Genomic DNA, 24,013 nt, shown 5'->3' with positions numbered 1-24,013 from the left:
TTCTTCCAGTGAGATTAAAGTTTGCAAAAATAGATACAGAGCATAAATAGAAGCGTTCAGGCTAAATGAGGCATCTCTGTTTAAAGAGGCCCTGTGCAGGTGCAGTGATGCCCTCTGCTGGGCCACACTGTCATTGTCATTTCTGAAATACTGAAAACCAGTCAATGAATGATGATGAGGACAAAAATAATGTGGGAGGGCTGGTCTAAATGTAAACATATTAGGTTGTGAGGGACACATAAGGTGGGTATGCAAATGCTTTCTACAGTTTAGCATGTGCTCATACAGGAAAATATCTCACAGTGGTTAGTGTCACAGATAAAATATATATAGAGATATTTTATATACACAGCTTTACACAATGCATTTTCTGTTGACCCAAATTGGGTCTGCATGTGTCTGTCACTACCTAAGGAAAAGATATTATTTTTGCAGGGTGGATAGAAAAGCTTCCACCCAGAGACTGAAATTTGCTCAACAACATCATCTGAATCCGCTTAGAGCAGAGGAGCACTTTAGTCAACCACTGTTGTCTGTTGTCTGTGTCTGTGTTTGATGGAGCTGTTAAAGATGTGCCAGCCTGTGGCCAGGTTAGCTCAGTTGGTAGAGCAGGTGCACTAATCTAAGAGGCTCTGCTCCCAGCAGAAATAGTGCCTCAACAGCCACAAGTTACAATATGTTAATAACATCTTTATAGATTGTATTAATTGTAAAATACAATTCCTATATATTCCTTATCTTATATTACCATGACACATTAAAAACCTAAAGAATGTATATCATTTAAGGCTTTGTTTAAAATTAACGTTAGAGGCGGGTCATCTTTTCTTTTCCAGTTTGCTCATTGGCTATTTGAGTAATTGACTTATGTTGCGCGCAGGCGCAGTATACTAGGATGCGTTCTGGATGGCTGTTGTTTGCAAGGGGGTAAGCTTCTCCTCGGACCGCGAACCTCCTATGGCGCCATTTTAATGCTAATAAGCCATCACCTCCCGTTAGCATTCCATTGACTGCCATTCATTTTGGCGCCACTTTGACAGCGAATAACTTTACATCTGAAGCGTTTAAAGACTGTATTTGTCCATTGTTTATTTCTAAAGAAAGACGACAATGTATAAAAGGCTCCATTACCTTGTACCTCACGTTATGGCTCCGTAACAGACGTTTTTGTAAAAATAGGCTAACGATTGTGTCATAACCACGCGACTTACTGTCGCATAGTAGAGGAATTACCGTATAGTACAGGAGAAGCGCGCAGGCAGTTTCGTCTCACATTAGCTGTTTAAATTTAATTACTAATGTTAACTAGCATTTTAGTTAGCAATAATTAGCCTGTGTCCATGTTATCACCTTACATATACCTACGCTCTCCGTCTCTGCAAGATTGGGAATGATTGAGATTTCTCTTGGCACAGCCACCAGAAGACTTCCAACTTTCAGACAGGTTGCTCACGTCACATTTACGTCGTCTCTCTCAGTTGGAGGCTGCGCAGTAACGCTCAGCCATCACTGGAAAAGTGCTTCTAATGGCCTTCACCGTCCAGAGCAACGGGATCTGTTGGTCCATTCTTACATACTGTCTATGGTTGTTTGCCGTTTGCTCAGTCAGAAAAGCGACCTGAAAGGTAAGCTGCTCTTTACACTCTCTCAGCATCAACGTAGAAAGGATAAACTGTCTGTAACATATTTAGCAGTCGTGTAAGATGTTAACTAGGTAGAGTTATCAGAGTTATGTCCATTTTAAGATATTTTTTTCTTGCTGTAACTTGCACATTTTAAGACTAAGTCGTAAAGATGACCACTGAATTCACTTAATGAAGTTCTGAAGGGTGAATACGTGGCTCTAGCTGTGTCATAAATGGGACGTGTATCTAGCTAGTTTTAAAACGTTTGAATTAACGGAAAAGCAAATGTGTTTTTTCGCTAATGTAAGTGTCGAGAGTTTCAGTGGCTAACAGTGGACTGGGCCATACGGTGACATTAAAACCGTTGCGGAAGTTGTTTGAGTTTGTGGTTTATCTCTAGTTGTAAGTCTGCATTATATCGCAACACATGGGAAACTTATTCTAAATAAAACTGTATTTAAAACCTTATTTCCTTTTTTAAGAAATCCCGTAGGAAATTGCCGTTTTTCATTTAGTTCTTTAACTGAGTTCTCGTGCACCCTGAGGGACTGCCTTTCTCAGTGATGCAAGTGAGTGATGGGGCTAGATATGATGAAACAGACGTTTTGAAGCAACAGTGGTCAAGAGAAGGAGGCAGATACTAAATATTTGTGTCTGTGTCTCCTTAGAGGCAAAGGTCAGTAAAGAACAGACTACTCTTTCTCCACTCTTGGCCGGTTCTTAACATTGGGAAACTGGTATACCTAAGGCACGTTTGGAATAGCTAGTCTGTGAATGACATTTCATTACATTTAGTGTGCCAACCAGTGCTGAAACAGTTGTAATAGTTTGATAGCCTACTTGATTTGGATTTAAGGCATTCAAAGGGAAACTGCGCCCAAAATTTTCAATATTCATGCATGTTATTCTATGGTCTAAGACAGTCCAAACATTTTACTTAAAATGAACAACTCTCTCTTAAATCCAAAACCTTTTCTGTTTCAGAACTGAGAACACTACAATAAAATAAAGCTCTTTTTTTTGGGGGGGGGGGGGCTTTTCCCTTTATTCGATAGTGACAGTGAATAGACAGGACAGGGGAAGAGAAAGAGATGGGATAGTCTATATCCTTTGCGTTCCACTTCCGGGATTGCTCCGGTGCTGCAGGAAATTCCGCCGGATGCATGTATTTTCCGTTTCCTTTCGCTTTCTTTGTGTTGGAATTTTAAATTCGGTGGATTTATGAGGACTATTGTTGACTGCTCCTCAGATATCTGCAGGGTAAATTGAGACAGTTAGCTAGACTATCTGTCTAATCTGAGTTTTCTCTCGCACGACTTTTTTGCAGCGGCTATGTGCAGAGTTTAGCACTGCCCATGACGATTCTGACTGGTTTAAAGAACTGCCATTAAACCAGAGCATGTATTCCTCCCATCCTCGAATGCTGTGTGGAGTAGCCAGACTCTCCTTTAGCGAGCTTTGGAGGAGGTTCTGGCAAAGTCTTTCTTAAATCTTAAAAACTGTCTAGCCTATATGACATTGTGAGTTCCTTTTTTGTTTCTTTGTTGTATTGCACATGGAGCTATTTTAGTGTTTTCTGGAGGACTCTTCTCTGTACCTTCTGTTTGTATTTGGTTACTGTTAGAGGTCGTCCGATATGGGTTTTCTCTGGCCGATGCCGATCTTTAGAAATCAGGGTCAGCCGATGGCCGATAAATGCTGCCGATTTATTTTGGCAGATATGTGCTTGTTTTTAAACCTCTATTTGAAAGATAAAATGTAACACTAATATACACAACAAAAACATTTATTGAACACTTCACCAATCTACACTTGTATACTTCAATTACAAATGTATAATGTAAAAACATACTGTATAATGTAAAAATGTACTGTATATTGTATAAATAATGTATGAAAAATATATATTAAATAAACGAAGCAGGTAAGAAGAAAATAAACTTTGTCAAATAAACTTTTTAATGAAAAAAATAAAGTTTAGTGCACCTAGCAGCATGTATTAAACTTCTGAGAATACAAATCTGCAGGCTTCACAGAAGGTGACATGTTATTATTAATCTCAACAGTATTTCCTCCTAACTCCTGTTGAATCACATCAGACCAGGGCTCTCTAAAGTCAGTTCTTGTTCACCTTGTTTGTTAGATCATTGTTCATTTGTTGAAGTGTTGTATCTGTGTTTTGGGGACCCTACTGTTAGGCTACACGTCCTGTTGCACTCATTAGGATCTTATCTGAGCAGATTCCTGTCATTCAAACAACTCTTGGTTGTAATTTACAACTCGTCCAGCCAATTTAATAAAATGTAAGGGTTTTATTCGTGCTCGAGTCCATAGATGCAGTTAATGGATACAGGCACGGAGAACTGAAGGCTCTGTTAGCAACGATTAGCTCCGTTAGCGGTTAGCTCCAGTTAGCTCCGTTATAGGAGTGGATGAGACTGCCACGGACAGGGGAAACAACCAGACTCTGATAAATGACATTCGGGGAGCTTCCACAGCGGTGTGGTCGCGGTGTTTTGTACGGTTTTATTAGTACAGTTAATCCCAAGGCAAAAACACCAGCAACATGCTACTACTAACGGTAGCGTCTGAGCCTGAAGTGACTGTGCGAGACACACGGCGCGAGACTTCACGAGGGGAGGGGCTGGAGGCAGCTGGTCTGGGTGCGCTGTAAAAGATGTCGCCTATTCATGTTTTTAAGACTAGGCTTCCCGCAGATGCGCCTGCCTATTAATTGGCTTGATATACTGGGATATTGGCCGATGTCGATTATGTAAAAAACAAATGCCAAAAATCGTCCGGCCGATTAATCGGTCGACCTCTAGTTACTGTGTCTTTTTTTCCTGGAAGCAGTCGATTTTCATCCCTACACAGGAAGTGTGTAACCTGTGCCCTCTTCTGTGCAGCAAGCTTCTTCATCCCTGTGGGCTGTGGTTCTCAGTGACAACTTTTGTTTTGTTGGCCCTTTTAAGACTTTTTCGTAGTTTCTCTGAATTCTTATGTGACCGTGCAAGTTGTCTTTTAAGTTTGACTAGTCTCTCCTTCAGGTGTGTCTTTTCTTTAATGAACTTAGCAAATTGTTTTGATGTGTTACTATAATTTTTTTCTGGGAGATGAATCAGGTGGCTGAGCATTTTCCTGTTCATTTGGCTCCCTGAGTGGGGGTTCAAGTTGTGGATCTTCAAGATTGGATTCATTCATTGACTGGAGGTGTCAGTCATCTGGTCTGCTTCAATTTTTCCCTCTGATTCTGTTTGTTTAGTATCCACTGATCCCTTTTCTTCCTGGCAGCAGAGGGAGTCATCAGCCTTACAGGGGTTTTAGGCTTTGATCTGTCCTTGTATTTGCAGTAGCTAGTCACAAAAATAATGAGTATTAGATACAGACTGCAATCACAGATTTTTCAATAATTTAAAAGGGATAGATCACTGACAACAACATATTATATTTTTAATTAGACAATCTTGATCAACATTGCATGAGAAATGCCCCCACCCTCCCAAACAAACAAAAAAACAATCTTACACATTGCTTAACTTAAACATCTAGTCCTTTAGCAAATGAGTGTAAACCTATTGATGGATCTTTCAATTTCTCACTTTTACTAATCTGCCTTATAGTTTCACTTTACTACTAAATCATAATACCTTTCCCTCTTTTGCTCAAGAAACTCCGCCGTAGTTTGGGGATCTGCATTCTTCTTGGCCCTAAACAGTTTCTGCCTCTCTTTATTTGACAAGGGCATCTGGAAGGACAGAAGTGAACATGACACATGACAACTTTTGTAAGGCAGACACACTGCACAGGCACATGCAAGCACTAACTATTACCAAACTTATAAAACCTTAAATACTAGATTATACCATGATTATTTGTTCATTATCTAGACAATAATAATGACCTGTGTTTCTATAATGAAATCAAAAATAAATAACAAAAATGCCATAAAAGATTTAAAAAAAAAAAAACCACAGTATGTAATTAATATAATATAACAATGTCAACTTCATGCTTAAGAAGTGATAAATACTCATAACAAAGCTTTATTCATCAACATGTCCAATCTGGATAACAGAGGACATGTCCTGGGTAACAGAAAATCTCCGTTATCCAGGAAGGACAAAAGCACAATTTTCCCTAACCCTCCAAAACTAACCCTAACCCTAAGCAATATAATGCACTTTTTAAATGTATATTTATTTTTAACATTATGAATATGCTTTGGACACCAGAATTGACAATGCCACGTAGACCTTTGACCCGTTTGCAGACGAACACTTTCCTCCGTGGCACCATCTATCAGTTTTTTAGTTGTTTGTTTCTCAGAGCAGAGTGATACTTATTGTGCAAAGGAACAAGGTCGTTGCTGTTGTATATGGTTATTATATCACGGCTATGAAATCAGATTTGCTTGATTTGAGCTACCTGTTTTATAAAAAAGAAGACTAACCTTCTGTGGGTCCACAACATCAGTATCCTATTCATTGTCTTTGGAGCAGCTCCAGACTTGATGGCATCACAAGTTTGAGACTTCTCTGGTTTCTGGCTCATGTTCACAAATATTGATTTAAGCCATGGAAATAGCTTATTGTAATTCTCCAATTTTCCATCTTAGGCCTACCTTTCTGTCGTGTCCCCTTCCAACTGCAGCACAGTCATTGATATCCTTTCCAATTTGCAAGTTATTTGCTTGACTTCCTCCCAAATTAGCTAGGCCTATGAAGGATTTATCAGTGTTGGTAAAGCATGACTGCTAGAGAGTCCCCTCATCTTTGATGGCCCAGAAAGCTGTGGTCAAGCCCAGAAACTGTGTGGTCGAACAGTTTGTGTGTGTGCGTTTTCATGCCAAGCGTGTTTGAATAGCCTGTCCGAGCCTTTCAGAAACTGCTGGTCTGGCTGTCATGTGCAGTACAAGTGGGGAAGTATGAATTCAGTGTGACAGGATATTGTGTTTGTGCTTGTGAAATAGTGTGAGATAGAGGAAGCATCAGTGTGTGACTGAATATACTAGGACTCTCTCATAGATTGCTATATATTGCATCCTAGCTCAGAACAGAAAGGACTAGAGCGCTATCATCTCTGATGACCACTGATCAAGTGGAAAGTCATATTTAGCCTAGCAGCTCGACTGTACCAACTTTTGTATCTCATCTTGGTTGTCAAAGCTAACAAAATGTAGCCCTACGTCTCCAGATAGATATGGAGGGGTTAAGTGACCCTAGCCTTAAGAGGTGGCCAAGCATTCTGGGGAATGCGGATGAAAGGTTCCTCTGGTGGAAATGGAGGTAAAGTTTCTTGAGACTTTTCCTGAGTTCCAGTGGTGGAAAAAAGCTATTATTGTGGTGTCATATGGCAGAAGGGAGGTCAAGGGAACACAGCCTGGTTGGGAAGGGACATCTGCATCCTTCACTCTGGGTAAGACATGAGATCACAATGTGGACTTTGGATAGGTGACGTTGTAGACATGTCTGATTCATTGTGTAGGTGTGTGTGAGTCACTCTTTATGTTTTCAGAACTAAACTGGATTATTGGTTGGGTTGTTCAGACCATATTGGTAGTTCTCTGACTCAATTGATTCTGACAAATCCTCACAAATCTTGTCTCTTGTGATCAGTTTGGTAACCAAGTTGTGTCAACAAAAATCTTAACATTATAAGCTTTGCAAAGGTAGAATTCATTGCCGAGCTCTGGTATTGATTTCTCTAACATTATGTTTGTATTGCATAAAATTGTAAATTCCCAATATGGTCTCCAGTTTGTGGCTTCAGTTTGTTGCAGAATGAAAGAATTCACTTCAGGTTAATTTTGGTATAAATTTGGGTCGACCTCTAGCTCTCCCAGTAGAGTGTGCGCCCCATGTAGGCTAAGTCCTTGGCAGTGGCCCGGGTTCGAAACCGACCCGCGGCCCTTTGCTGCATGTCATCCCCCCCCTCCCCTTTCCTGTCTTCAAGCTATCCTATCAATTAAAGGCCATAAAAGCCCAAACAAATCATATTTAAAAAAAAAAAAAAATATATAAAATGTTTGATTTAAATTTAAAATAGAATAACCAGGTAATAGGCTATGATAGTATTTCTTTAAAGAAGCACTGTCTCGATGTGACCTAACAAGCCCCGTTTGTTTTTCTCAATCCCTCTAAGCTACTTTGACAGTCCTGCAATGTTGATTCAGGTTTAAACAAGGCCAAATGTGATGTTTTCAGTATCATTTGGCAACGTTTGACTTCTTGACTTGACACTGTGTCTATCTGCGTTGGAGCTAGAGCTGGGCAATATATCGCTATTATATCGATATCGTGATATGAGACTAGATATCGTCTTAGATTTTGGATATCATAATGTTGTAATATGGCATAAGTGTTGTCTTTTCCTGGTTTTAAAGGCTACATTACAATAAAGTTATGTCATTTTCTGAACTTACCAGACTGTTCTAGCTGTTCTGATATTTGTCTTTACTTTCACTTAGTCATTATATCCACATTACTGATGATTATTTATCAAAAATCTCATTATGTAAATATTTTGTGAAAGCACCGATAGTCAACACTACAATATCGTTGCAATATCGATATCGAGGTATTTGGTCAAAAATATTGTGATCTTTGATTTTCTCCATATCGCCCAGCCCTAGTTGGAACTCCTCATAGTGAACTTTTTCACATAATCATCATGCCAGACTAAGATAATAACTTCAGTAGTTTATGTTGTCTTATAGTAGTAAACCTGTAGATAAGTGTCTTTGATTGATCTCGATCCTATCTCCCCCGGCCTTTAGCCCATTAGTCATGATCGAGATCCGATTCCAAAGGTCGATAGTTAGTCATTAGTCAATACATTAGTAATGCCTCCCTTGTAATCATTCAGGCGACACCCTTCTGTTTAAATAGGTTACTTGGCCTATGTTGTAATATGTGAAGGTTGTTGGGTTATATACCAGGAACTCTGTTTGCTGACAGGCAATTGTGCCATATTAAGCATAAAACTAGGGCTGTCAAACGATTACATTTTCTTAATGGCGATTAATCGTTGAATTTCTATAGTTAATCGCGATTAATCACATGTTTATCACATGATTAAAATTCTATTATTTTGCATTTCAGAACTGTTTTTAAGTACATATTAACAATGGAAGGGAATTCTTACCAGTGTATCTTGATTGGGAATCAAATGAATGCAAAGAAATGACTATATTTGTTTATTATATATTTAATCTAGTCACACATTTGAATCTAGAGTCAATATTAGGGTTGGCTATTTTGTTTGGTTTGGATACCGGTGCTGAAGTGGTACTTTTAAAACGGTACCGGTGCCTGAACTGATACTTTTTAAGAAAGTTACAAATAAGAAAGGTACTAAACAACAGTTGGCGACATTAAAGAATGGCTTGTTTATTGCTAAGGCCATATCGTCAAAATTAAATGTTTAATAATAATGTAATCACTATAACAATAACTTATTTCACTAGTAAATTGCTGTTGAATGAGAAAAACAACCACCAGCTGGGAAAAGGGCATTTAACAACAACTTTGAATGCACCACGAAGCTGTAAATTACCAGTTTCATTGAACGCACTGTCTGTGTTTTTCCGACAACAGCAGCTGCAGATTGTTACATCCCGGTGTTGGAATCCTCAACAGTGAAATACAGACAAACTTTACACCGTTTAGCGTTAGCTGTCAGCATTGTAACCGTGTTTAATCCAGCTGCTAGCTAGCGGTAGGCTAACGTTAGCTGCTGTCGAGTGTAGTGTTAACCGAAATCCGTGTTGCTATTCCTGCAGCAGCTGGATGTGTTACGAGGAAGTACGGCAAAATAGTAGCCTGTTAGGCACAACGCAAAGCAGAGTGAAGTGAAAATAAATTAATAAATGGTGGCATGCGATTAATACGATTAATTAACGCATTATGCTCGGCCCTTAATCGCATCGCGATTAACGCGTTAACGCTGACAGCCCTACATAAAACATATACTTAATGTAGCCTAATACATGGTTAATATGATTTCTTGAATGTAACCTGCTGTTTAGTTTGGTTAATTGGATGACTATTGTTATGAGAAGTTGTAATTCTATAATAGCGGCTTCTATATTTTCTATCAAGGAATGACCTTGTTATTGTGTGTGCTGCTGAAATTGTGAAAAAAGTTTAAAGGATCAAACCGCAGACAACAGAAAATACTGAATGCAGACACTTTTTGTTCCTTTTTTGTGAAACTTGGACTCACTGTTCTCACTTCTTGTTTTTTGTTTCCAGTCCCAAACCATGAATATTGTGGGCCAGTTTGCGGAGACGGTGTTTGTGACGGTGAAGGAGCTGTACCGTGGACTTAACCCCGCCACTCTCACCGGAGGGATCGATGTCATTGTGGTGCGACAGCCTGATGGATCATTCCAGTGTTCCCCCTTTCACGTCCGCTTTGGCAAGCTGGGTGTGCTGCGTTCCAAGGAGAAGATTGTCAGTGTTTCTCTATCTCTTTAAATTATTTTAACTACAGTTCTACTACAGTTCTATTTCTCTGCTTTTTTTCTTTGACACATACATGCATCACTGTGATTTTAGGTGGACATTGAGATCAATGGAGAATCAGTTGACCTGCACATGAAGCTCGGTGACAATGGAGAAGCTTTTTTTGTGGAGGAAAATGAAAACAAGGAGGTAAGAGGACCAACATTTGATGGCCATGGGCCATTTCTCAATTCTTTGGAAACTTCATTTGGGCAGTCTGCTATCTGTTTCCATCATTATAAAGTTTCTTTGTTATTCCCCTCAGTCCCAGGTCCCAGCCCATCTGTGCACTTCCCCAATTCCTCTTGAGGCCCCTGAGGTGATCGAAGAAACCCCTGAGGGATCCTCCATCACCGGATCTGGCGCCCGCAGGAAGAAACGCCGCCGCAAACGCATGCGTTCTGATACTCACCTGAGAGAAGAGGCCAGCTCCTCATCAGATGAGAGAGAAAGAGAGAAGGAGTGGGAGAGAGAAAGTGATCAGGCCGGACAGGAAAGTCCTGCTAAAGAAGAGCTCGTCACACCACTGCAACTCAGGTCAGTGATTGAAAAAAAAGAGGAAAAAGCTTTATCGGCAAATAATTTCTAAGGCTTGCTGAAATGACAATGCTTTTGCTTTTACAACACACACTTGAAATAGGTGAACTTGAAATAAAATTGTATTTGACTGACATTGTTACATTTGTGTAAAGGTGGCATAGTATTTCACCATTTTGGTCACTATTAGATTCTCCAGAACAAAACAACGAGCAGAAAGCAGCTGAAAGCTACATACTGGAATGTCGGTTCTCATTGGGATTGTTGATACTAGAAACATTTTACAGGGAGTCATGTGGATCAATGTTTAAACCTTCAAAAGGTAACAACAGAATATCTTGCTGCATGTGTTATAGTAAATCAGTGTACTACTCGCTATCTGAGGAGCCAAATGAGATGCTGGGGGCCACACAGACCAGAGGCACTCATCCACACTCGGATGGAGAGCAGTCACCGATGGAAAGGTGATGATGGTTCATACAATTCATTTATTGATTGATTTCATTTGTGTGCATTGAGCAGCGTCACTGAGGCAGTTTGAGAAAGAGATAAAGTCCTACTGATTTATTCAGTTAATTGAACCTTTTTCGCTTCATCTCTCTTCTCTATCTATTTCTCCTTCACAGCAGTGTGTTCTACAGCCGGCCATCCTCTCCTAAGAGCGACTCCGAGCTCCTGGTTAGACCCCAAGAGTCGTCTGGGCCTCAGATGCAGTGGAACTGGGGAGGTTTTCCCATGGTATGGCAACACACACACACACACACACAAATGTACTTTTACTGCCTACCCAGGTTTTGCTGTAGATTTTGAGAATATCATGCTGACACACTGTTTAAAATTGCTCTCTCTGCTCTTCACCTCACAGCTGTGTCAATCTGAAAGGACACCAGTGGAGTTACAACATATCTCCCCTTCTGACAGTTCTCATTTCCGCACCATTAAGAGACAGGACTCATTTGACAAGGACTATGAGCCTGTGATCAGCTGTGGCAGAGTGGGCAGTGTAACAGTGGTCCGGCCACAGCCCAGGACTCATTCCCCAGACCTAGGTAGCAACACTATGCAAACCACCCCATTATATATCGAGGAAAACTCTTACACTACCCATTCAACCCCCACTGACCTCTCCAAGTCTTCAGTGGAGATTAATGTGGACTCAACACAGGCACTTGAATTCACATTCGGGGAAGAGGAGAACAGAGAATCCTCTTCGTATTCAGCTAATCTAATTAACGGTACAGATTCTCTTGCTAGCAAAGAAAGCACGATCAGTGTTGTTCATAATAGCACTGTGACTGACAGTGTGACCAAACCAAACAACGCACAAATAAAACTCATTAATGAGAGCAAAGACTGCACAGTCACTGCAACAAGTCCAAGTAGTACAGAGTTATCAAATCCACAACAGCAGGGTGCCTTATCGGTGCAAAGTGAACAGGGTTCCACCAGTAGTGCCCCTGTCAGCGAGGGGGACACTGGGATAGATCCATGTGCTGAGGTAGGGGAGGAGGACAGTGGACCTGGAGGGACTGAAGGGTCAGCAGGAGGCTCACTAACCAACAAAACAGAGGGGTTAGCAAACCCTTCTGAGGCATCCTCCAAAGTAGAGCAACAGGACAAGAAGAAAGGTGAAGTATTTTCTAAGCTCAGTTACTAAGCTACTAAGCTAAGTTACTTTTTAGCTTGTGTCCTTAAACTAAAGGTGTGTTCAAAGTCTCATTCTAGTTCTATTCAGTTTATCTCAATGTTCACCAGTTGGGTTAATGTGTAATTTATGTTGCAGGTAAACGTAATCACCATCTAGGACCAACAGATATTTACTTAGATGATCTGACCACGTTGGACCCTGAGGTGGCTGCACTCTACTTCCCCAAGAGGTAAAAAGACACATAAGAGTGGCTCATTTTTTATTTATATATGAAATCCCCATCTTAGAATGACAAACAAAAATGTGTGCGATGTTTAAACACTTAAAGTGCTCATATTATGCTTTTTGGCTTTTTCCCTTTCCTTTATTGTGTTATATATATCTTTTTTGTGCACGTTATAGGTTCACAAAGTGAAAAAGCCCAAAGTCCACCCCAAAGGGACTTACCATCTTCCAGAGAAAACACTGTTCACCAACTGCTCCAAACTGCTCTGTTGTAGTCCAGCTTTTACTTCCGTGACGAGCATGCGTCACTTTGTAACACACATTATAATGCTCACCTAGCTGCTAGCATGGCACTCCCTCATGCTCTGCAACTGACTGGCTAGTAGTACTTACTGCGCATGAGCAACTCGCAACAAAGATGGTACAGAAGTGAGATGTCTCACTCTGTAGCTAAAACGGAGAGTTCAACACACAGGGTGAAAAGAGGAGCTGCAGCAATGTGCAGCACAACAAATATATGGTGTTTTCTGAAAATGAAACCACATAAACCTATTCTGGTATAACCTCTAAATACAATTATGAACCTGAAAATTAGTATAATATGAGCACTTTAAAAAAGGCGGTAATCTCCATATTGACGGATTACCATTGAAACCACTCCAATAAGCGTGCAGTGCTGTCTATGAAGTGTTGAACAACTTGAGTGTCTGTTGTCCCTGGCAGTGAGACAGAGGGAGCTTCTCAGCACGGGGCAGAGCAGGGCTCCTGCTCAGGGAGCCAGTCGCCTCAGTCAGTGGGCAGCGGGACCATGGACAGCGGTACAGAGTACCTGTCAGATTCCACCTCCTACAACATGGACGTCAGCATGTCCCTCTGCGGACAAGAAGGCGACACAAGCCAAATCACTAAAGGTAAGTGAGAGTGAATGCCTGCTACTGGTCTGTGTCTGCAATATGTACTGGGACATGAAGGATTGGGCAGGTTCTCCCAGTGGAGCCAAATCAGTTGTCATGTTGCTTTTGCCGTTAATCCAGAAAAGTTTATGGAGCACATTGTGACATACCAGGATTTTGCCAACAATCCAGGAATCATTGAGGATCCAAGCCTTGTGATCTGCATCAACTCCAAGTAAGATTGGGATTTGTTTATTTCTATAATTGCAATGCATTACAAAATGTTGTTTAAGTGTTCATGTTGGCTTTCGTCTTTCACAGCTATTATAATTGGGCAGTGGCTGCTCCAATGGTCTTGTCAATGACAACGTTCCAGAAAAGCCTTCCCAAGGTATTTTATTGTTTCAACACTTATACACCTCAACCTCAATCATGTTAATCAATTAGGCTTCCTTCATGTTCAGTTACAATCATTAATCAAACTGATCACCAAGTTATTTTTGTTATTGATTCACAAGTTAACAACACAAGGCAGGTAAGATCGTAGTTACAGTGGGGCAAAAAAGTATTTAGTCAGCCACCAATTGTGCAAGTTCTCCTACTTAAAAAGATGAGAGAGGCCTGTAATTTTCATCATAGGTACACTTCAACTATGAGAGACAAAATGAGAAAAAAAAATCCAGAAAATCGCATTGTAGGATTTTTAATGAATTTATTTGCAAATTATGGTGGAAAATAAGTATTTGGTCAATAACGAAAGTTCATCTCAATACTTTGTTCTATACCCTTTGTTGGCGATGACAAAGGTCAAACGTTTTCTGTAAGTCTTCACAAAGTTTTCACACACTGTTGCTGGTATTTTGGCCCATTCCTCCATGCAGATCTCCTCTAGAGCAGTGATGTTTTGGGGCTGTCACTGGGCAACACAGACTTTCAACTCCCTCCAAAGATTTTCTATGGGGTTGAGATCTGGAGACTGGCTAGGCCACTCCAGGACCTTGAAATGCTTCTTACAAAACCACTCCTTCGTTGCCCGGGCAGTGTGTTTGGGATCATTGTCATGCTGAAAGACCCAGCCATGTTTCATCTTCAATGCCCTTGCTGACGGAAGGAGGTTTTCACTCAAAATCTCACAATACATGGCCCCATTCATTTTTTCCTTTACACGGATCAGTCGTCCTGGTCCCTTTGCAGAAAAACAGCCCCAAAGCATGATGTTTCTACCCCCATGCTTCACAGTAGGTATGGTGTTCTTTGGATGCAACTCAGCATTCTTTCCCCTCCAAACACGACGAGTTGAGTTTTTACCAAAAAGTACTATTTTGGTTTCATCTGACCATATGACATTCTCCCAATTCTCTTCTGGATCATCCAAATGCTCTCTAGCAAACTCCAGACGGGCCTGGACATGTACTGGCTTAAGCAGGAGGACACGTCTGGCACTGCAGGATTTGAGTCCCTGGCGGCGTAGTCCCTGATGGTAGCCTTTGTTACTTTGGTCCCAGCTCTCTGCAGGTCATTCACTAGGTCCCCTCGTGTGGTTCTGGGATTTTTGCTCACCGTTCTTGTGATCATTTTGACCCCACGGGGTGAGATCTTGCGTGGAGCCCCGGATTGAGGGAGATTATTAGTGGTCTTGTATGTCTTCCATTTTCTTATAATTGCTCCGTTGATTTCTTCACACCAAGCTGCTTACCTATTGCAGATTCAGTCTTCCCAGTCTGGTGCAGGTCTACAATTTTGTTTCTGGTGTCCTTTGACAGCTCTTTGGTCTTGGCCATAGTGGAGTTTGGAGTGTGACTGTTTGAGGTTGTGGACAGGTGTCTTTTATACTGATAACAAGTTCAAACAGGTGCCATTAATACAGGTAACAAGTGGAGGACAGAGGAGCCTCTTAAAGAAGAAGTTACAGGTCTGTGAGAGCCAGAAATCTTGCTTGTTTGTAGGTGACCAAATACTTATTTTCCCGAGGAATTTGTAAATAAATTCATTAAAAATCCTACAATGTGATTTTCTAGATTCTTTGGAGGGAGTTGAAAGTCTGTGTTGCCCAGTGACAGCCCCAAAACATCACTGCTCTAGAGGAGATCTGCATGGAGGAATGGGCCAAAATACCAGCAACAGTGTGTGAAAACTTTGTGAAGACTTACAGAAAACGTTTGACCTTTGTCATCGCCAACAAAGGGTATAGAACAAAGTATTGAGATGAACTTTCGTTATTGACCAAATACTTATTTTCCACCATAATTTGTAAATAAATTCATTAAAAATCCTACAATGTGATTTTCTAGATTTTTTTTTCTCATTTTGTCTCTCATAGTTGAAGTGTACCTATGATGAAAATTACAGGCCTCTCTCATCTTTTTAAGTGGGAGAACTTGCACAATTGGTGGCTGACTAAATACTTTTTTGCCCCACTGTATGTTGACAGGATTCATATTTTCGTTGCCATCTTTTTGTGTGTGTTACTCATATAGAGTACGATAGAGCGGCTGGTGAAGGACAAGATGCCCAAAAGGTCTGGACGCTGGTGGTTCTGGAGGAGAAGAGACATGGACAATAACCAGGTACATTCTTAGAAATTCCTGCTAATGGTTATTCATTGAGTTACGATGGTGTACCTGCAAGAAAGGAATTGTTACATGCAATAATCTCCATTGCATAGCTTGGGTTGGTTTTATGCTAAGTGATTGAAGGGTTAGGTACAGGAAGAAGCAACTGGTCTGTTTGTAAAAAAAAAAAAAAAAAAAAAAAACATCATTGCTACTTGACATTGTTGTTGGTTAGAACAGTGGTTCAAAAAACTTTTTTCAATAATGTACCCCTTTTGAATTGTGTTGTCTTCGCGTTGACCATGAACTTGTTGTCCTTCGGGGTCATAATTAAAATGTAACTTTTTTTTGGCGCTTTTCCTTATGTTTTTGTCCCTTTTTTCAATGCTTTTGACACTTTTTAAAATGTTTTTGTCACTTTTCTAAACATTTTTTTTTTTTTAATTCATGGTCAGTAAACCTAATTTACATGACATTATACCAAATTTTTAAGTAAAAAAAAGCAGAAATTATGAATTATTTTGAATATTAGTTAAGACCAGAGGATGTTGAGTGGATCACAGACACTGTGGACACATCAGGACACGGTTTTGAAACCATTTAAACATTTTTGTAAATGCTATGAAATTGAATAAAACACCCACATTTTTATTTAAATAATCTTTTTTTTTTTTTTTTTTTAAATGTTGTATGGGTTCTATACAACGTACATCCATGTTATTTTTGGGCATGAACCCATATTTCTGATATTAAAAACTTTGAAAACGGGTCAAATTTGACCCGAGGAAAACACAAGGGTAAGCCAAGTACCCACTGACCAGCGCTAATCATTTTCGGTAGAAAAAAAGTGTATATAAACAGGAACAGTATAACGCTGTCAGCGATAGATTTACTAAACAGCCTTGTAACTGAAAAAAACATTTAAATGCTAATGAGAAAAAGAGACAAAAACTGTAAAAAAGACAAAAACTTGGAAAAAGATGGTAGAAAGAAGGAAGGAAGTAAGGCAAGAATAGGTCAAAATAGTATCAAAAACAGTGACATAAGAAGAAAAAAGCGAGAAACTTGTAAAAAGTAGGACAGTAGAAGGAAGGAAGGCAAGACTAGGTCCAAAGAAGGCGACACAAATGTCACATTTTGGTAGGGAAAAAAAAAGTCTACATAAAGAGGAACAATGTTCTGGACAACAGCCTTGTTACTAGAGGTTGACCGATTAATCGGCCGATTTTTGGCTTTTTTTTTTACTTAATCGGCATTGGCCAATATCCCAGTATATCAAGCCGATTAATAGGCAGGCGCATCTGTGGGCAGCCTAGTGTTAAAAACATGAATAGGCGACATCTTTTACAGCGCACCCAGACCAGCTGCCTCCAGCCCCTCCCCTGGGGAAGTCTCGCGCCGTCACTTAAGGCTCAGACACTACCGTTAGTAGTAGCATGTTGCTGGTGTTTTTGCCTTGGGATTAACTGTACTAATAAAACCGTACAAAACACCACGGCCACACCGCTGTGGAAGCTCCCTGAATGTCATTTATCAGAGTCTGGTTGTTTCCCCTGTCCGTGGCAGTCTCATCCACTCCTATAACGGAGCTAACTGGAGCTAACCGCTAACGGAGCTAATCGTTGCTAACAGAGCCTTCAGTTCTCCGTGCCTGTATCCATTAACTGCATCTATGGACTCGAGCACAAATAAAACCCTTACATTTTATTAAATTGGCTGGACGAGTTGTAAATTACAACCAAGAGTTGTTTGAATGACAGGAATCTGCTCAGATAAGATCCTAATGAGTGCAACAGGACGTGTAGCCTAACAGTAGGGTCCCCAAAACACAGATACAACACTTCAACAAATGAACAATGATCTAACAAACAAGGTGAACAAGAACTGACTTTAGAGAGCCCTGGTCTGATGTGATTCAACAGGAGTTAGGAGGAAATACTGTTGAGATTAATAATAACATGTCACCTTCTGTGAAGCCTGCAGATTTGTATTCTCAGAAGTTTAATACATGCTGCTAGGTGCACTAAACTTTATTTTTTTCATTAAAAAGTTTATTTGACAAAGTTTATTTTCTTCTTACCTGTTTTGTTTATTTAATATATATTTTTCATACATTATACAATATACAGTATGTTTTTACATTATACAGTATGTTTTTACATTATACATTTGTAATTGAAGTATACAAGTGTAGATTGGTGAAGTGTTCAATAAATGTTTTTGTTGAGAAGTTCTGTGTATATTAGTGTTACATTTTATCTTTCAAATAGAGGTTTTAAAAACAAGCACATATCGGCCAAATATCTGCCAAAATAAATTGGCAGCATTTATCGGCCATCAGCTGACCCTGATTTCTAAAGATCGGCATCGGCCAGAGAAAACCCATATCGGTCGACCTCTACTTGTAACTATTAAACATTTTGTTAAATATCTCACGTACCCCCTGCAGTCCTCCAAAGTACCCCTAGGGGTACACGTACCCCCATTTGAGAAACACTGGGTTAGAATGTACCTGATTATGTAATCTTCTTGTTTTTCAGCAAAAGAACTTAAAGGAGGAGCAAGAGGAGCCGCTGGCAATTTTGTCTTCCACAGTAATGTAAGTCGCCTCACTAAGCAATCATCTAACACAAGTTAAGGAAGCTTACATGCTGTGTTTCAGTTGGAATCTGGTCCCGCTGATCTACAGCTTTCTTTTGTAATGTTTGAGTTTACTTAAGGACATTCAAATGTATTGCTGGAAAGACTAATACAAGGACTGCCAGTACATGTTTATTCATCTTTATTTTGTTGTTTTTGGTTGTACATAATAAATATATATATATATATATATATATATATATATATATATATATATATATATATATATATATATATATATATATATAAATAAATAATACTTTTTATTAATAACAACATATAATGCACATAATTGAACAATTCTGTAAATAAAAGCCAACATTTTGGCCAGAAATGCTGGCTTTTGTCTGTAGCTCACCAGGCAGATGTAATAAAAAAAAAATGAAGAAAGAATTAAAAGCAGATATTAAATATAGCCAGAAGCAGAAGATAATTGTACTAGAATCTATCTAGATTTTGGGGCTATTATGCCATAGGCCTTGTCTGCTATCATTAGTTTCATCCAAATGTCAGAGTTATAATTTTGTAGGTACTTGTATCACTTCTACTGAATTACTTTAAACTCTACAGTATGTCCTATGGACAAACATAAAAGAAGACATGACGAAGCAGCCCAAGTAAACCAATCACAGTTGTTGCGCTCTGCAAACTTCTCATAGCTTGTACTTGTAGTTATGTAGTTACATTTTTGAGGAGGTGCAAGTCACCTTTAGATGGGTCGTCTTTGGATTTGGAGGGGATTGGGGCAAAATGATTTTTATTATTAAGACATTTTGTGTATCAATTCAAACTGTCAATATGTAGTTTACCTTTGCACCACCAGAGTGTGCTCAAACTCTGTCCATATAGTGCATTACTCAACATGGTCATGATGAGCAGCTACGTCAGCGTTTGACAAAACTAAAGTTTAAGATATGTGACAGCCAATCAGTGATACAGATCACCATGTCGAGTGTTATTTTATTTGTAAGTGTTGGGGAGTTTATCAATTATCAATAAATACGCTGTGACAGAGAAATCTAAGCCCAACACAAAGTGTTAATTGACTTGTGTGTTGTTTCTCCAGAGCCACATTGGATGACATCGACAGTGATGAAGTGGCGGGCCTCGGCCGAAAAGCCATGATTACTTCCAGCCTATCAGCAGAAACCCTCAGCGCCACTCAGTGTATCACCCAGATGTACCGCAAATCACTACGTCTGACCTCTAATCAGATAGTAAGAGACACACACACATTCCACACATTCAGATGCCCACATAAATGTTTAATGAATGTAGAGGATGACCACTCTGTCCACTTTAGCTAACTCTCCTTTCTCATAACCAGGAGCAGTTAAACCTGCGTGAGGGAGCCAACAAGGTGGTGTTCAGTGTGACCACACAATACCAAGGCACCTGCCGCTGTGAGGCTGCCATCTACCTGTGGAAGTGGGACGATCGCGTCATCATATCAGACATAGACGGCACCATCACTAAGTAAAAACAACTGTTCCCTTGCACACTATGGTGTATATAGCCCAATAGACCATTGGATCCAAAGCAATTCATAGTTCCTATCACTATTAAAGATGTACTGTGGAACATTGTTTGAACCTACATTACAGTATTATGAGTCTTCACTGTCTGTCTGCTGCAGGTCTGATGCTCTGGGTCACATTCTACCTCAGTTTGGAAAAGACTGGACACACAAAGGCATCGCCAAACTCTACCACAAAATACACCAGTATGTAAAATGATTTGTTTGGAAAATATTATCAGCAGTCAAAGAGCAAAAACCATCAACGGTTTTTCCTTTTTTACCAGGTCTTTTTACTGAACTTTTACACACATTACTTGCACATTAACAAGCAAAAGCAGATCCACTGCTGATGATTTCATTCTGATGTAATATTAGTTGCAGCCGAGTCGCTTATCTGCATTGCCAGATGTTTCCCTGTTTGTCTCCATTTTCATATGCCTTATGTTGTGCTTTTCAAACGAGCTCAGTTGTTCAGTTAATTGGAAAAAAAGATTGGATTCTATTTTGAAATGCTAATCTTCTGTTACACAAATCCAGAGAAATAGGATATACATTACATACGTGTTGTGGAAAGTATTGCTGCAAGTGTTCTGGAAAGCAGTAAAAGTGGAAAACTCCACATTCTTTTTATTCCATGTTATGAAACAAAATGCTAATACGGTCCTTCCTTTCATTGCAGAAATGGCTATAAGTTTCTGTATTGTTCAGCACGGGCCATAGGTATGGCTGCCATCACTAAGGACTACCTTCAGTGGGTCAATGACAAAGGTATTGTCCTCCCTCAAGGCCCTGTACTGTTGGCCCCAAGCAGCCTCTTTTCAGCACTACACAGGTAACAAATACTACTACTACAACTTTACAGATAGTTTCCTACTAATACACTGTAGCGTTAACTGAATGCACTGAACTTGGCTATGCCGTGTGTGTGTGTGTGTGTGTGTGTGTGTGTGTGTGTGTGTGTGTGTGTGTGTGTGTGTGTGTGTGTGTGTGTGTGTGTGTGTGTGTGTGTGTGTGTGTGTGTGTGTGTGTGTGTGTGTGGCCACTCCACTGTATGAAATACATAAATGTATGCAAGGAGACAAACACTTTAATAATACAGATGTCCATTTTGACTATGTCCTGACCTGTGCAGAGAGGTTATTGAGAAGAAGCCGGAGGTGTTTAAAATTGCCTGTCTCAGTGACATCAAGGACCTGTTCAACCCACAGAGAAAGCCCTTCTACGCGGCCTTTGGCAACAGGACTAACGTAAGCAACACTGCAGACTAGCTCTTAATAAAGCCATAACCTTCAGCAACAAGTGTTTTCAGTCAAGCTATTCCAGGTTGGCAATGACTTTAGCCTCTGGCACAAACTTGTGTGTACATAATCACAGAGAGATCATGCCTGTTAGGAAAAAGGCAATGGAAACACACCCATGGGTTTTAGATGTTTTTAAATATTATTATTTTTGATATACACTTCCTGTTATGCACTCGAGCAGGGGGGGGTGCTGGGGTTTGCTTGTTGGATATAAAGTAAACACTGGCTAATGCTTTATGATTATGGATGAGTGCTATAACACCCAAACAGTCGTTTAAGTTTACATAGATACTGCAAAGGTTAAAGTCCCACTGAAGCTACTCTGTGTAACTGTATGGTTTTGCTGCCTTACATCTTGCAGGATGCTTATGCCTACAAGCAGGTTGGGGTGCCTGATACCAGGTTATTTACCGTCAACCCAAAAGGAGAGCTCATCCAGGAGAGGAGTAAAGTCAACAAGTCCTCGTAAGTGTGCAACAGAACACGGATATAAACACCCTTTTTAGGCTTTGAAAAAATCGGACAGAAATACATTTGTGTGTGTGTTTTGCAGGTACAGCCTCCTCAGTGAATTGGTGGAACATTTCTTCCCCATGCTCTCTGTTGAGGGCAGCACATCCTCTGCTTTGGACTGTCCTGAGTACAGCAGTTTCTCCTATTGGAAGGAGCCTCTGCCAGAACTGGATCTAGATGCACTACTGTAGACACACACCCACATCTACCAAAACACCACACACACAAGTTTTATAGCAAGCACATATACGCTCTTTGTTTACTCTTTTTTTCCTGAAAGGCATGAGACTTCCCAGAATGTTCCAACTGTAGTGCCTGTTTACAAGACACTGAATAAACTGGAACAGAAGGTGACTGTCCCGTCTTATGCCGTTTTTCCATTACATGGTACCTGCTCGACTTGACTTGGCCGCGGTGCCCCGTACTCCTTTTTCTATTGCAGATTTAGTACTGTCTCATGTGTGAGGCGAGCGTGGCTGGTCGTCATAGCGAAGCTGCAGGAAACTGCCGTGACCTAATGCGACACACACACAGAACGTCGAAGGTGTGTTGTTTCCACAGCCAGAAGACACATTTTGTTTCAAAAGAAGCTGGAGGTAACAAAAAAACCACTGCTGGCTAAACAATTTAAAAACGGCGGGTTTGTTCAGGACACCCCTGTCTGTCGCTAGCAATGATGACGCAGTGATTAGTGACTATTCTCTCCGACCAATCAGTAGTCTGCAGGTTTTCACGTCACCTTTTGGTATCGCCTCGGCTCGCTTGGAACCTTGACTGAGGTGATACTAAAAAATGCGAGTCGAGTCAAGCAGGTACCATGTAATGGAAAAACGTCATTATAAAGATAGAGCCAAAATAAGTCAATATGCATGGACTCAACATTTCATACTTAAGTGTAAAAACATTACGCAGTACTTAAAGGAACACGTCAACTTATTGGGAGTTTAGCTTATTCACCGTATCCCCCGGAGTTAGATAAGTCCATACATACCCTTCTCATCTCCGTGCGTGTCGTATCGCTGTCTGACGCCCCCATCGCTAGCCTCGCTTAGCACAGATCATGGAGGTAACCGGCTCCATCTAGCCTACTGCTCCCAATAAGTTACAAAATAACGCCAACATTTTTTCTATTTACATGTTGTGATTTGATTTCACGCACGGAGATGAGAAGGGTATGTATTGACTTATCTAACTCTGGGGGATACGGTGAATAAGCTAAAGTCCCGATAGGTCGGCGTGTTCCTTTAATCTCAGTGCTCACAGACTGTGGCTGTTTACACAATATTTAGCTGTTTTCATGTGTAAATCCTACAATGAACATGACACAACTGGACAAATATGCCTTTGGACTGTTTTAGTTTTTTGTTATTGTGTGTAGTATCCAGTATCCTAGTCATTCCAAAATATGAATTTGAATTGTATTAGTATAAATAACACTGTCACACATTTCAGCTCCAAACACTTACATACATTTGTATAAAAATTGAGTTGTATTAGATATATATTGTATATGTATCTATCATATGTATTAGTGATGCCTAAATTCTGCACATGCCAAAACTATTGCCTGACTGACCTGGAAATTGTCAGTTCACTGCTCTGAGCTCATGCTCAAAGCTCAAATAGACCCAGGTACACAAGCTACAAAACAAACCTGTTATACTTCATTCAGTTGAGATTGTGTGTAGTGGAGGGAGGGTTGTGAGAATGTATTTAAAATGCTTTGGATGATTTAAAGTCTGCTTGACTCTAATAAGTATGAGATAACTGGGTTTCGCCCTGAGCAATGTTGAGCTATATTCTGTTTTTGTCAAGCACGAGTGTTTTCTAATTACATTTGACTCACCTGAGTCATAAGTAATTAGATCTTTGAATGGGAAGCTAGATATGAGGTCTGGTAACTGCTAAATCAAAGCCTGCAGATGAATATGGAGTATGAGTTGGTTGTAAGGGACAGTAGCGTTATTGTTTCTTAATACTTGAGGATTACAATACACGATCTGAGCAGATGATCATTGTGAAACTACAACATGCCTTCTTTTCAGGTACCGTAATA

At 40.1% G+C, this 24,013-nt stretch overlaps 2 protein-coding genes and 1 long non-coding RNA gene across 7 annotated transcripts in view; 2 read left to right on the top strand and 1 right to left on the bottom strand.

Annotated features, from left to right (window-relative positions):
* Positions 1–24,013, top strand: part of tpra1 (transmembrane protein, adipocyte asscociated 1) — a 57,199-nt gene that overhangs the window by 19,373 nt on the left and 13,813 nt on the right. The window lies entirely within an intron of this gene.
* Positions 1,506–22,760, top strand: LOC144516625 (phosphatidate phosphatase LPIN2). 4 transcript variants are annotated; one of them, XM_078248081.1, is made up of 20 exons: positions 1,506–1,625; positions 9,878–10,078; positions 10,184–10,279; positions 10,395–10,666; positions 11,023–11,130; positions 11,293–11,404; positions 11,532–12,294; positions 12,450–12,543; positions 13,263–13,450; positions 13,574–13,667; positions 13,754–13,823; positions 15,910–15,999; positions 18,525–18,583; positions 19,691–19,841; positions 19,952–20,100; positions 20,261–20,347; positions 20,823–20,975; positions 21,276–21,390; positions 21,806–21,909; positions 21,998–22,760. In XM_078248081.1, the coding sequence occupies exons 2-20, from the start codon at positions 9,887–9,889 to the stop codon at positions 22,146–22,148; spliced, it is 3,048 nt and encodes a 1,015-aa protein (XP_078104207.1). In that variant the 5' UTR covers positions 1,506–1,625; positions 9,878–9,886; the 3' UTR covers positions 22,149–22,760. The 4 variants fall into 4 exon arrangements, with proteins under 4 accessions (XP_078104207.1, XP_078104206.1, XP_078104205.1 ...); XM_078248080.1 differs by lacking the exon at positions 1,506–1,625 and adding an exon at positions 6,665–6,910; XM_078248079.1 differs by lacking the exon at positions 1,506–1,625 and adding an exon at positions 6,927–7,040 and having other exon boundaries at positions 11,296–11,404.
* On the bottom strand, positions 3,400–6,522 carry LOC144516626 (uncharacterized). Of its 2 annotated transcripts, none has more exons than XR_013501861.1 (3): positions 6,076–6,522; positions 5,273–5,370; positions 3,400–4,978 (listed from the first exon to the last, which is right to left on the bottom strand). It is a non-coding gene; the product is annotated as an uncharacterized LOC144516626 (long non-coding RNA). The 2 variants fall into 2 exon arrangements; XR_013501860.1 differs by having other exon boundaries at positions 6,247–6,522.

The sequence above is a fragment of the Sander vitreus genome, chromosome 4 (assembly GCF_031162955.1).
Source record: "Sander vitreus isolate 19-12246 chromosome 4, sanVit1, whole genome shotgun sequence".
NCBI lineage: Eukaryota > Metazoa > Chordata > Actinopteri > Perciformes > Percidae > Sander > Sander vitreus.
Note: the sequence above shows the minus strand (reverse complement) of the source record. Positions and strands in the feature narration are given on the sequence as shown.

What these genes read in the sequence shown, in the direction of transcription:
- LOC144516625 (XM_078248078.1), top strand. Translation starts at nt 6,975, where the DNA reads ATGGCAGAAGGGAGGTCAAGGGAACACAGCCTGGTTGGGAAGGGACAT. An exon ending in GCAACAGGACAAGAAGAAAG is followed by an intron (nt 12,295 to 12,449) that starts GTGAAGTATTTT and finishes TTTATGTTGCAG; the next exon opens with GTAAACGTAATCACCATCTA. An exon ending in GAGACATGGACAATAACCAG is followed by an intron (nt 16,000 to 18,524) that starts GTACATTCTTAG and finishes CTTGTTTTTCAG; the next exon opens with CAAAAGAACTTAAAGGAGGA.